Consider the following 11320-nt stretch of genomic DNA (forward strand, 5'->3'; position numbering starts at 1 on the left):
GGAGAACCTCGCCGCCCCCCGCCCCGCCCTGGAACCGCTGTGCATCGGCGTCGGCGGCCGCATCGGCGCTTGTTGCAGGAGGTGGCTCGGCTCCGCTCCTGCCCCCCCGTCTCCTGCGTCGGAGCAAGCCTGCGTCAAAGCAAATGCGTCCCCACACCCCCATCCCACATCGGTGCCGGCGCCGGCATTGCATGTCTCGGTGCTGCTGCTGCTGCTGCTGCTGCTGCATCGGACGGGGCTCGCTTCCCCTTCCGCCCTCCTCCCCGCCATCAGCTCTGCAGGCATCGCATGAGTAGGCACAGATGGCAGACATGAGACGGCGGCGGCGGTGGCGGCGAGCATCCTATGGTTCGACATTAGCGAGATGTCGGACACGGTTCATCACTCCATCACACGAGCAGTACCCGGTTTTTGGGGGGATAAGGGGGGGGCGTATTTGTGCAGTAGCGATACACACCGAGAATACCGAGAATACCCAGGTACCTAATGTCATAGGTCCTAGACAGTAACATGTAGATGCGGATGCGGATATTGAGCGTGCGGATACCGGTATGTACGGGGAGAGGTAGTGGGAGGGGATCGAATGACAGTGCTGTGATTACCGTAGTACCGTAGTACCGCAGAGCGCGCACTTGGGACTTGAATCTTGGGTACCGACGTACCGTACTGGGGCCCACGGATGGGTTGGGGGGGGGGGGGGGGGGGGGGGGTGGGGAGGGGAGATTGATCGATTCAGGAGAGAGCAGCAGCAGCAGCAGAACTAGAAACTTCGGACAAAACGTTACGTAGCGGTCCTGATACAAGGTGATGAACTGATGAACTGATGAACTGATGAACTGATGAATTGATGAATTGATGAGGACTGATGAAGAGACTGATGAAGAGGGTGATGAAGACTAATGATGAGACTGATGACCTGATGACAATCAGAGAACAACGACAAGAACAACAACAGGAAGACAGAAGTAGTGACAACAGAGACAGGTAAACGTTTGGATGACCGCATCGGATCTGGACTCGGGATCAGGTACCACCAGGTCTCAACAAGCCTCTCTCCGCCGTTCGCAGATGGCCCCAAGCCGCCTCTGCCTCTGCGCTCCCTCAGTACTGGGGGACCTGAAGGGCCGAGCCGGACTTAGTGCGGCGGAGGGCTGTGTCCAGCCTGTAGCAACCAGTTGTCTTTTGAAGTGATTGTTTCTGTTCGTTGCCATCATCATCAAGCCGACCGGATACGGTGGGCCAAACGTGTTTTTTCCGGCCCCTCTTTAAAGAGGGGGTGCCGTCCTGCCTCTCTTTCTTTTCTTTCCTTGTCATTCTCTGAGTTAATCTGATCATTTGTTGTTTCTGTGTCGCTACATTTTCTGTGTCGCGATCTCTGCATTTCTCGGGCTTCCTGCTGATAGGGCCCCTTCTTACAATTGACTCCTTTTCTCTTTCTCAACCACCCCCCTGTTTCGCGGCTTCTCAGTACCTACCATAATCCGGCGGGAATCTTCGAATCCGGCGGTCGGCGCGGCGGCGGCGTGCGGCGTGCTGCGGTGTGGCTCCCTCCCTCCCTCCCTCGCTCCTCAGCCGGCCGCGGACCCGCAGGCGATCGAGAGTGGAGGGCAGAGAGTGGAGTACTCGTCTATCTTGAGTACAGGCCTGCGCCGCTATGTACGGCTGGATTGGACTGGACTGGACTCAGTGGGCTGATGAGGCTCTCGAACAGCACTGCCACCTTCAGCTCCCGCTCAGGAGTCGGGACTACTGCTCGTCCCGTCCTGTGATCGCCAGTTTCATCGGCGCGGGCTGCCTGCCACCTGGCTGCCTGGGGGTGTTGATACTGGAAACTGGATACTACGCATTGGCCACTGAACCGAGTGATCCCTCAGTGTCCGCAGTCACCCCTTATCACCCACCCTCCCTCCCCTGTCACGGTGTCACCTCGCCGAACAATCCCGAAAATAAACACCCAACCGGCACTCCCCGTTCCCCCTTCTCCATTCTTGGCTGGCATATTCCGATACTGGTACACTGGTTAACCGTTTAACCCGTCTTCCCAGGATGATATATCCATGGGACGCGATTCATGGGACGGGACGGGAAGATCCTCTCGAGCTCGATTCCCAGGGTGGGTGGCTGAGCATTGTGAGTTTTTTCGCGAGATTGTTGAGTTGTGGGGGCGACAGAGTGTGCGCACGGATTGTGCGCGCAACAGCCATGACTCAGTTCTCAGTGGTGGGCCTGGGGGATCTCGGGTTCAGTCAACGCGACGGGACTCAAGGCCAGACACATATAACTACTATCAATCACCGCGACGGGACTCGATTCGAGTGAACACAGCTTAAATTTTTGTTTCATCGACAGTTGCTTTCCGATACAAGTATGATACACACCCCCCCACCCCCAACCCCCAGCGACGACAAGACTCCATACACCTAACTAAAAAAACAAACTTCAAAGGCGAAGGTGAAAAAGAAGAAGAAGCAGAAGAAGAAATACAAAAAAGTACAGCCTATTTCGCCGCCGAATACAAAACATCAAACTTGATACCCTCACTCGCGATGATATCCTGGGCATAGGGATCGTCCATGATATTGCTCAGCCTGGTGGTGAGCGCATCGATCTGCGCCTGAAGCTCCGCCGACCTCTTCTTCTCCTCCTCGCCGGGACCGCGCGATCTATGTCTATGGTGTCTCGACCTCGACCGATGTCTGTGCCTGTGCCGTCGCTCGTACTCGATAATCTCGATCTGAGAGCCCGCGACGCTGCCGCCCCCCCGCGACGATGGCGCGCCTCTCGACCTTGCCCGCGACCGGCTGCGCGGTCGTGACTCGACGGGGATGTGTCGGACCTGGTTACGCGGCCGCCGGTAGATCGGCTCGTAGTCCTCCTGGTCGTCTTCGTCTTCGAACCATTGCGCCTCTGGTGCTTCGACGCCGGGATGGTGTGGGTGTCGGTGCATCATCTGCTGTGGTGGGGGTTGTTGGGGGTAGTAGGATTGGTACACCATAGACGAGCGCGCGTGTGCGTCGGCCTGGGTTGGCCCTGTGGGGGAAAGCGGCGGCTGGGAGTGCACTTCGACCACTTCCACCTGGGGTGCGTCCGCGTCAAGATAGCTGCGTGCCTTGGGTCCGCCACGCCGCGAAGTTGTTGGGCTGTCGGGTTCAGCGATTATGCAGTTTGGCTCGTGAGAGATGTTGGCCATTGGCGGTGGGGGAGGGACGTTGACGGTCATGGGTGCGGGCTTGCGCTTCATGGCGGAGGCGGGGCGGGGTGGTGGTGCGAAGCGGTCCTGGTGGGCGCCATAGCCATAGGCGCCGGTGTAGGAATGGGGATCAAAGATCTCGGGCTCGGCGAGCTGCGGAGAAATGGTGGTGTAGTCGCGGTACATGCCCGAGCTGGTCATGCTCGAGGGACTGTCGAGTGATGAGTCGAGCGACGGGGGGCCGCTGGGGGAGCCCGGGGCGGCAGGGGCGCGAGGGAGTCGCATGCGGCCGCCGCGGTTGGCGGGGACATGGATGCTGTGGGGGTTTCTGAAGTCATCGGACGACGAGTAGTCGGACGAGGATTCGGCGGATGGGGCGTAGTTGGAGCTCTGTTGACAATGCACGTTAGCTTCCTATTCTCCACGATGTGCAGAACACTGTGTTCGAACCCGGGCCCATTCCGAACGAAACGATTCATATCGAGGGGCCGGCGGAGGCGGGGGAGCTGGGGCATATGCTGCGTTGCGATACATGATTTCGGAGAGTGCGCAGCACAGTGAAGGAAATCGGAAGGCAAGGGGTGGTATGAAGATAGGAATGCGAGTGCTCAAGGACTCTGCGAGCGGCGCGCGGGCAGAGGACACTTTTTATGTGTCCGTTGTCACTCGCGCACATGCGGGTGGGGGGATAATAATAAGCACTGGAAAATGGGGAGGTGGGGGGGGCCGGCGGCACAGCACCATACAGCACCACAGCACCACAAAGATAAAATTCGCAAACAAAACAATAACAATAGACGAATAATGTGCACGGGATTGAATCTCACCTGTGGATACGCAGAGACATACTGCACGCCAGTCTGAGGACGTGCTCGCGGCCTCGAGCGGGATCTCGCCCTCCTGCTCCTCTCATCATGCCAAGCGCACATTGTGAATTATTGCGAACCCGGTGCTACAGCTGGGATGGTCGGTGGTGGTGGTGAAGAGGTGTGCTGAAGAATGTCAGAGGCTGCGGGGGTGTGTGAAGGATTGGATTCGAATTCATACCTTTGGGTTTCGATGGCCGTTTCGAAGTGCGCGAACAAGAAGCTATGGGGAAGAAGGAGAGGAGGAGAAGAACGCAAAAAAGAAATCTGGCGATAGAGCTCCTTTCATACCACTGGTGAGGACGGGGCTCTTTTCTTTTGATTGAACGGGCAGGAAATTCTTTTACGTGCTGCACGCCCTAAGCCGGCCACCCGTCTGCCACCACCTCCTCCACCTCCACCACCACCACCTCCACCACCTCCTCCACTCCACTCTACCTTCACTCCACCTCCACCTGGCCTGGCTGGCCCGGCCGTCACAGGCGCACTCGTCCCGGAGAGAAAAAAAAGCCCTCGACGTGGCCATTGGGTGGTGTTGCCTAATTCTGCAGCTCACCAGCGCTTTCGCATGAACGCTGCAATGCAGCAGCTCAACACCGCGCAGGAAAAGAACCCTTCCATCGCAGCCTGAGAGATAGCGGCGGCCGTTCCCCCCCTCCCCATCACCTCCCACCACATCCGCATCCAATCCTCGACTCGCCAATGGCTGGAAATGCGACCCCGCGTCCGCGAGCTGCTGTGCTGCATCATGTTACCTGTACGGAGTCTCCTTAATTTTAAAAAGAATACCTGAGTCAAATAACCACATATCGATCCAAGTATGGTACATACCTGTGCCGCGTACAGTACCGTCATACTCTCGCAGATGACGATTGCGACTCTTCTGTTACATAGATACCACCGAGAGGGAGGGCTAAGGCAGCCTGCCTGCCTGGAGTAGAGTACTACCTAGGATTCTAAGTGCGATGGTAACCGAACCACGACCGGGACTGAAGGACGGACAAAATCCGCACCACTCCGACCGGCGGCCAACCCACCCACCCATGGCCCAGCGATCATCACCGGCGCCACCCAGTCGATGCTACACCGACGTTTCTAGATTGTTTCGCTCGATGATAGGTAGAGGTCGGGACCGGAATGCAGGTCGCGTGTTGTCAATCGTCAATCGCAAAGGATGAAAGAAAAAAACAAATGAAAAAATATCCTACACAGGGAAAGATGATCGATAAAGAATATGTGTTTTCACCACAGCCAGCCGACTGAGCATAATCCATATGGCCAAATCCACAGGGCCAGCTCGACCACCAAAACGACCGACCGACCGAAACCCAAATTCCAATGAGCAACCCGCCTCGCTACATATTTACATGCGCCGCCACCGCCAGCCTGCCGATTCCGCGACGTTGGTCAGCTTCGAAATTTCGAAATTCCGGAAGTGGTGGCATCGTTCCGAGCATGCCTACTTGGGGGGCTGTTGCTGTCCGCTGCCCACTCGTCCCGCACTCGAGAGACTGATGCTGATACTGATACCCACTTACTTCTTCAGCCGGTGCGGTGCCGGTGCGGCCTCGCGGGGCGTTCTTCACTCCAATCTACGATGCATACATGCACGACTGAGGCCGCCGCGCTGCGCCCCGGTAGAGTAGGTGCGGTACTCTACGGTAGGCTGGAGCCTGGCGGCCGCTGCCCTGCTGTCCTGCTGCAGCCCGCGCCCGCCGGGCTTCTCGGCTGCGACTATGATAGGTTATCTACTCTAGTCTGTATTGCGGCCGAATAGTCATCGAACATGTCGTCCCCGCCCCGAACACCGGTTTGGTTTTTCCTGGACATCCCCCAATCGCTGCGACATTGGCTCCGCAGTCGCCAGTGTGAAACAAAACCTTAAAAGCCACCCAGGAATGCTACAGGCGTTTGTTGAACTGCCAGGCTCAGGGCTGTGCTAAATTGAGCACCGCCCGGGAGCCGGTAGCAGCGCTCGGGAAGTTCCTTCAGCTTGGACTCTGGAGTCGCTACGCGGCGATCACCGCGTAAAATAGTAGAGTGGTTACCGCCCACTTCAGCCGCAGTTTTGATGCTTCCATTCGTATTCTTTGAGACTTCTCCCGCCGCCAAATCAGAGCCTTCCATTGATAATCACTCGTCCCAGGCCCTACGGGTGTCCTTCTCGTATCTACAAGCTGCGGAAACAAGCTTGTCCACCACTCACACAACCCTGAGACCCCTGTGCACTGCACTGCACCTGCAGAACGAAAAACTGCAGACTTTTGCAGCACATGTCCACTCTCCGCATTGAACTGGCGAATACGACAATTTCCGATTGGACGTCCGTGGACTGGACCAATGAAGTTGTGCTTGCACAGTGCACTGTGCAGACGGTGGAAACAAGAGGATGGAAACATAAACATAAACATCGGACAAATACGGGGATACTCCAGGGAGGGGAGGGGAGCGGATGGGAGGGAGGGGAGGAGGGGTTACATATGATAGTTATGACAGGCAGACAGACAGGACGTCATGATACCTATAACCTACGTACCTCCTCGCACGACGCTACATCCTACCGTACTGTTGCTATATATTGTCGACAACGTGGGATGCTCTCATCTTCAAGTTCTTCACTCTATTCCCCCCCCTCCCCCCAAGGCTAGTTAGGAGGAAGGTAGGAAAATTCGGGGCTCCGGCCGCACCGCTGCACCAGAGTCATCCAACCCACTCTATTATCTGTGCACGCCCTCGTGCCTCGTGCTTTTGCCGTACCTACTCTACATAGGTAGCTGTGGCGCTGTTGATCCCGCAGCAACTGGGACTGGGACGGAACCCCGCATAGCTTTTGTTTGCGGATCAGGATTCGTATCTGATCACTTGCACCACTACAACATACAACACTCCACCGTACTGTCCAGGGTACGATTATATTCCTACTCGCTATATTAACGTACTCGAACAACGCATCACGAGATAATCACGTTCATACCCATTCATCATGTTTGCCACCGAGAGCCAGAGTCAAAGCACGGATCATGCCCCGGGCCGGAGAAGGTCTGTATGCCAGAAGAGCTCTCTACCCAAGAGCAAGAGCAAGGTTGAAGCTTCTCTCCCACGGATACGCACACGGACCACCACCACAAGGCTTATCGTAACCGGTACTGCACAGTACTTCACTGCACATGTATCATGCACACGATCGCAATCGCAACCAGCAAGATTTGGCGTAGTAGCTGGAATCGGAATGTCACCTTACCAAGGCCGCCGCCATATGTAACTAACTGGCAGCTGTCGACTACATTCCTACATACCTGGGCATACATACAAGTTGGCAACGAAGCTCATATATCGGTAACCTAAGCTCCTCATCGATTCGATTCCATTCGATATCCGGATTCCGCCCGGATCTTTACTTTTTCGCACATAGGTAGCTCTTGCTTATGTCCCCCGTCCCCGCTCCTCGGAGAGCAAACCGTTTCGAATGCGTGAGTGAGTGAGTGAGTGATAGTCGGCAGATGTCTCGCCTCTATTATGTACCATCGGTGGTCTGGTCTGGTGATTTATGGTTTATCGATGAGACCCTTCTTCCTTCTTTGTATGTAGTAGTTCACCCGCGCCATCCGATGTTTTCATGCTCATGTTCACGTTCATGTAAGGGAAGGAAGGGGGGAAGAGGTGCGCCTTTTTTTTTTAATTTCCTACTTAAGGTTGAAATGGGATGGTGGGATGGGGTGGTGGGTTGGAATGGTGGGATGGGATGGTGGTGGGGATAGTGAATTGAGGTGGGATGTGGGATGGAAGTAAGGTAGGATGGATGTGGAAGCAAGGAGGATTTGTTTGTTTGTTTTGTTTGCACACACCCTCTCGGGAGGCGGGGGGAAAAAATTAGGGAAAGATAGATGTAGTGGGTGGGAGAGATAAATAGATGGGATGAGCTCCAGTGGAGTCTGGAGAGTCTGCAGCCTGGAGAGTCTGGAGACGATGCGGGATGGGGGATGGGGAGAACTTTGTCCGAAGATGCCTAAGCTCGTGACTCGCAATCAGCGGTTCTGTGGGGGACCGCCCATCCGCCCATCATGATCCGATGTTTCAACTTTCAACAATCTTTCGTTGATCGTATGTATGTAGTTCTCGTCCTCCACCACCCACCACTAGCCCAGCTGAAATCCGAACCAGACGAACCGGACTGACCAAGCCCGCCGCACTCGGAGGAGCACCACTGCACTAGTGCGCAGACAATGCGCATGTTCAGCTCAGCCTGATGCGTGCGTTGTATGTATGTAGACGCCAATACCTACCCTTCTAGTGCAGCCTACCCGCCCGCCCGCCTACATACCCTACATATGTAAACCCCGCTCGCGATGACTGAGTCGTGGGTTGGAATACGGGCTTGAGTCATAAGCTCTTAATATAATACTGGTTCGCCAGCCTGCTGCGGAATGGTCCAATGGGTGGAGAGGTGGAGAGTGTAGAGTGTAGAGTATGCGTTGTCGACGGGTGAGATGAGTGAGATACATAGAAACGGGATTTGCCTATGACCCACGATTCGGAGGGTGGGCTGGAGCTAGGATTGTTTGGTCGATCATACGCGCATCATTCGGAACGACCTTTTTTTAGTGGAATCAGTAAATTGCATGCGAGCTGCGAGCTGGTTCGGTGCAGGAGATAGAGAGAGTGTATGAGAATATCCGTCTGGACCACAGCGAAAGGTAGGTTCGGAGCGGGATGTGCCAGGGAGCAGCCGTGCGGAACGGAGCTTGGAACTTGGAAAGTCGAGGTGAGGTGATCCGTCGTGACTCCGACTCCGACTCCCGACTCCAGCCAACGTCAACGCTGAATGAGTCTTGTAAGTTGTCGGTACTAGTCAGTACTACTGGGTACTAGAAGTTACAGGCCGAGTACATGACAAATTGAGCCTTGCCTCCCCCAATTGACTCTGACTCCAAACTCCGGCTCCAGCCAACGTCAACTTCAACGCTGGATGAGTCTTGTCGGTACTACTTAGTACCAGAAGTTGCAGCCTTGTAGAAGTGGTGCTTGACGTGCGGCGTCACACCGGATTGAGTCTTGAGTCTTGCCTTCTCCCAATGCCCATTGACCTTGGACTGTTGACCCCAGCCAACGTCGACGTCAACACTGGATGAGTCTTGCCAGTACCACTATGTGGCTCCACACAATTGCGTTGAATTTACTGTCCAACTAACTTTCTAGTATCCCCGCCGTTACCGGCCCATGCGAAGTTTGAAGTCCTGTGGCTCTTGGAGCATTTCAACGAACGCTTGACTACCTACCTAGATAACTAGTGATTTGGCACCAATCTCTACCCCTACATCCTTCCCACATTCTAATCCCGAACACGCAGACAGGTGGCGGCCGCATGCGACTCCCTCGCGCCCCTGCCGCCCCGGGTTCCCCCAGCGGCCCCCCGTCGCTCGACTCATCACTCGACAGTCCCTCGAGCATGACCAGCTCGGGCATGTACCGCGACTACACCACCATTTCTCCGCAGCTCGCCGAGCCCGAGATCTTCGATCCCCATTCCTACACCGGCGCCTATGGCTATGGCGCCCACCAGGACCGCTTCGCACCACCACCACCCCGCCCCGCCTCCGCCATGAAGCGCAAGACATCATACAGAAGACAGCCTCGCATCGCAACCCACACGACGAACGAAACGGAAATTCCAAAGAACAGCCAGACTTACCACCAATCAGTCCACCATTCCGGTACTGTTCCACGAGTGAGTGTCCGGTATATATGGTCGGGCAGAATGAAGGCGGATACGATACACAGGACCAGTTCAACGGCAAAACATTCGCTACATGTTACTCCGTTTGTTTGTTCTGGCCCTGCAAATTTCCGCTCACTCTCACTCATTCCTACATAGGATGGAGGTCCTGCGGGTTCACCTGCTCCCCCGCGTGCGTGGTTTGCGACGCCGGCCTGTGCAGTGCGCGGTGGTTCCTCGTTGCTGAATGGGGAGTCCGGTACAGGGAAATTTTCCATCCTCCGCCGCTGTCCCGGGTGGGGTATGTGCTGCTACGTTGGGGGTAGAGTCCTCCTCCGTGCGGTGGTGCAAGCCCCCAGTCTCCATGCCGATTTTGTGATTGTGTGGCAGATGTTATGGTTTTGTGGCAGGTTTCGGGAGAGCTTGTATATACCCGTTCGCAGTTTTCAGTGTTGAAATCTCCCGTTGGACTGGCGGGATGAGATGATGGGTTGGGTTGGGTCGACGCTGGAGACGGCTGCTTATATATAAACATTTTTGCGAGGGCGTAAATCCTCCTTCAACTTCATGGCTAGCTGTGCTTGAAGGATCGAGTTGAAACTTTGTGGCGGGATCGCATGTTGATTAGGTAGTAGATGTTACAGCCTCACGGGCGTGGTACATGACGAATTAAGTCCTGCCTCACCCCATTAATTCCGACTCTGACTCCCGAATCCAAGCTCGAAGTGCGGTTCGCACCCACCCCCCATCACCCATTCCCATCACCACCACCACCCTCCCACCGCAGGACGACCACGACACAAGGACGCTGGGCTCATCCACAATCCTCTATGTAGTATATATGCGGACGAGGACGACGACGAACAGCTAACTATTTCCGACGGCGCCCGGACTGCTGACGACTGAGTCCTAACGACTTATGGCTGATGCAAGAAGTTGCGTGTCCCAGTGCCCACTGTTACTCGGTGGGAATGGAGAATCACGATAGGCCATTGGCGGCGAAAGAGTTCAGCCTCACGGGGCAGGGTGGGTTGGTGGGTGGGTTGGTGGGTGTCGCATGGCACGGCCCGGTCCGATATCATCGGTACGAATGTGGGTTGGTTCAACGTTACCGTGCCGCAATAGCTACGGTCTTCCAACAGTGATTCTGGTTCAAGCTTCTGCTGCAGCTGGTTGTGTTTATTATTCATCACGAATGGACGCTCCAAACATCAATCGCTGCTTGTAACTACAACACAACACTCTGGCCGCACGATGCGACAATACCTTCTGCCAACCTCCATTGAGCTTGAACGTCAACCTCTTCCCATTCAATGCACCTTACTCATAAATTTCCAAATTTCTACACTGTAGCATATAAAATGGCTTCATGGTGTAGTTGGTTATCACATGTGTCTAACACACACAAGGTCCCCAGATCGAGCCTGGGTGAAGTCATCACAAATTTCCTTTTTCCCCGCCCTCCTTCCTTACATCTCCCCATTTTTTTCTCCGAGAGCACACTAACCTTAAAAGCAATGGATATCGTATGTAAAGCAAAAGCACAGAAAC

General features: G+C 55.3%; 2 protein-coding genes and 1 non-coding gene across 3 annotated transcripts; 2 read left to right on the plus strand and 1 right to left on the minus strand.

The window, feature by feature from the left end:
- Nucleotides 1-2281: 2281 nt before the first annotated feature.
- On the minus strand, nt 2282-4433 carry BZA05DRAFT_400660 (uncharacterized protein). Its single transcript, XM_051483913.1, has 3 exons — nt 4238-4433; nt 4018-4182; nt 2282-3580 (listed from the first exon to the last, which is right to left on the minus strand). Exons 2-3 carry the CDS (start codon nt 4117-4119, stop codon nt 2498-2500), a joined length of 1185 nt encoding a protein of 394 aa, XP_051338669.1. The 5' UTR covers nt 4120-4182; nt 4238-4433; the 3' UTR covers nt 2282-2497.
- A 4837-nt stretch (nt 4434-9270) lies between these two features.
- Nucleotides 9271-10374, plus strand: BZA05DRAFT_66908 (uncharacterized protein). The gene is made up of 3 exons (XM_051488545.1): nt 9271-9343; nt 9408-9877; nt 9929-10374. The coding sequence occupies exons 2-3, from the start codon at nt 9419-9421 to the stop codon at nt 10223-10225; spliced, it is 756 nt and encodes a 251-aa protein (XP_051338670.1). The 5' UTR covers nt 9271-9343; nt 9408-9418; the 3' UTR covers nt 10226-10374.
- A 758-nt stretch (nt 10375-11132) lies between these two features.
- BZA05DRAFT_t205 lies at nt 11133-11206 on the plus strand. Its single transcript has one exon. It is a non-coding gene; the product is annotated as a tRNA-Val (tRNA).
- The last annotated feature ends 114 nt before the right edge of the window (nt 11207-11320 follow it).

The sequence above is a fragment of the Tricharina praecox genome, assembly GCF_024521635.1.
Source record: "Tricharina praecox strain CBS 144465 chromosome Unknown BZA05scaffold_15, whole genome shotgun sequence".
NCBI lineage: Eukaryota > Fungi > Ascomycota > Pezizomycetes > Pezizales > Pyronemataceae > Tricharina > Tricharina praecox.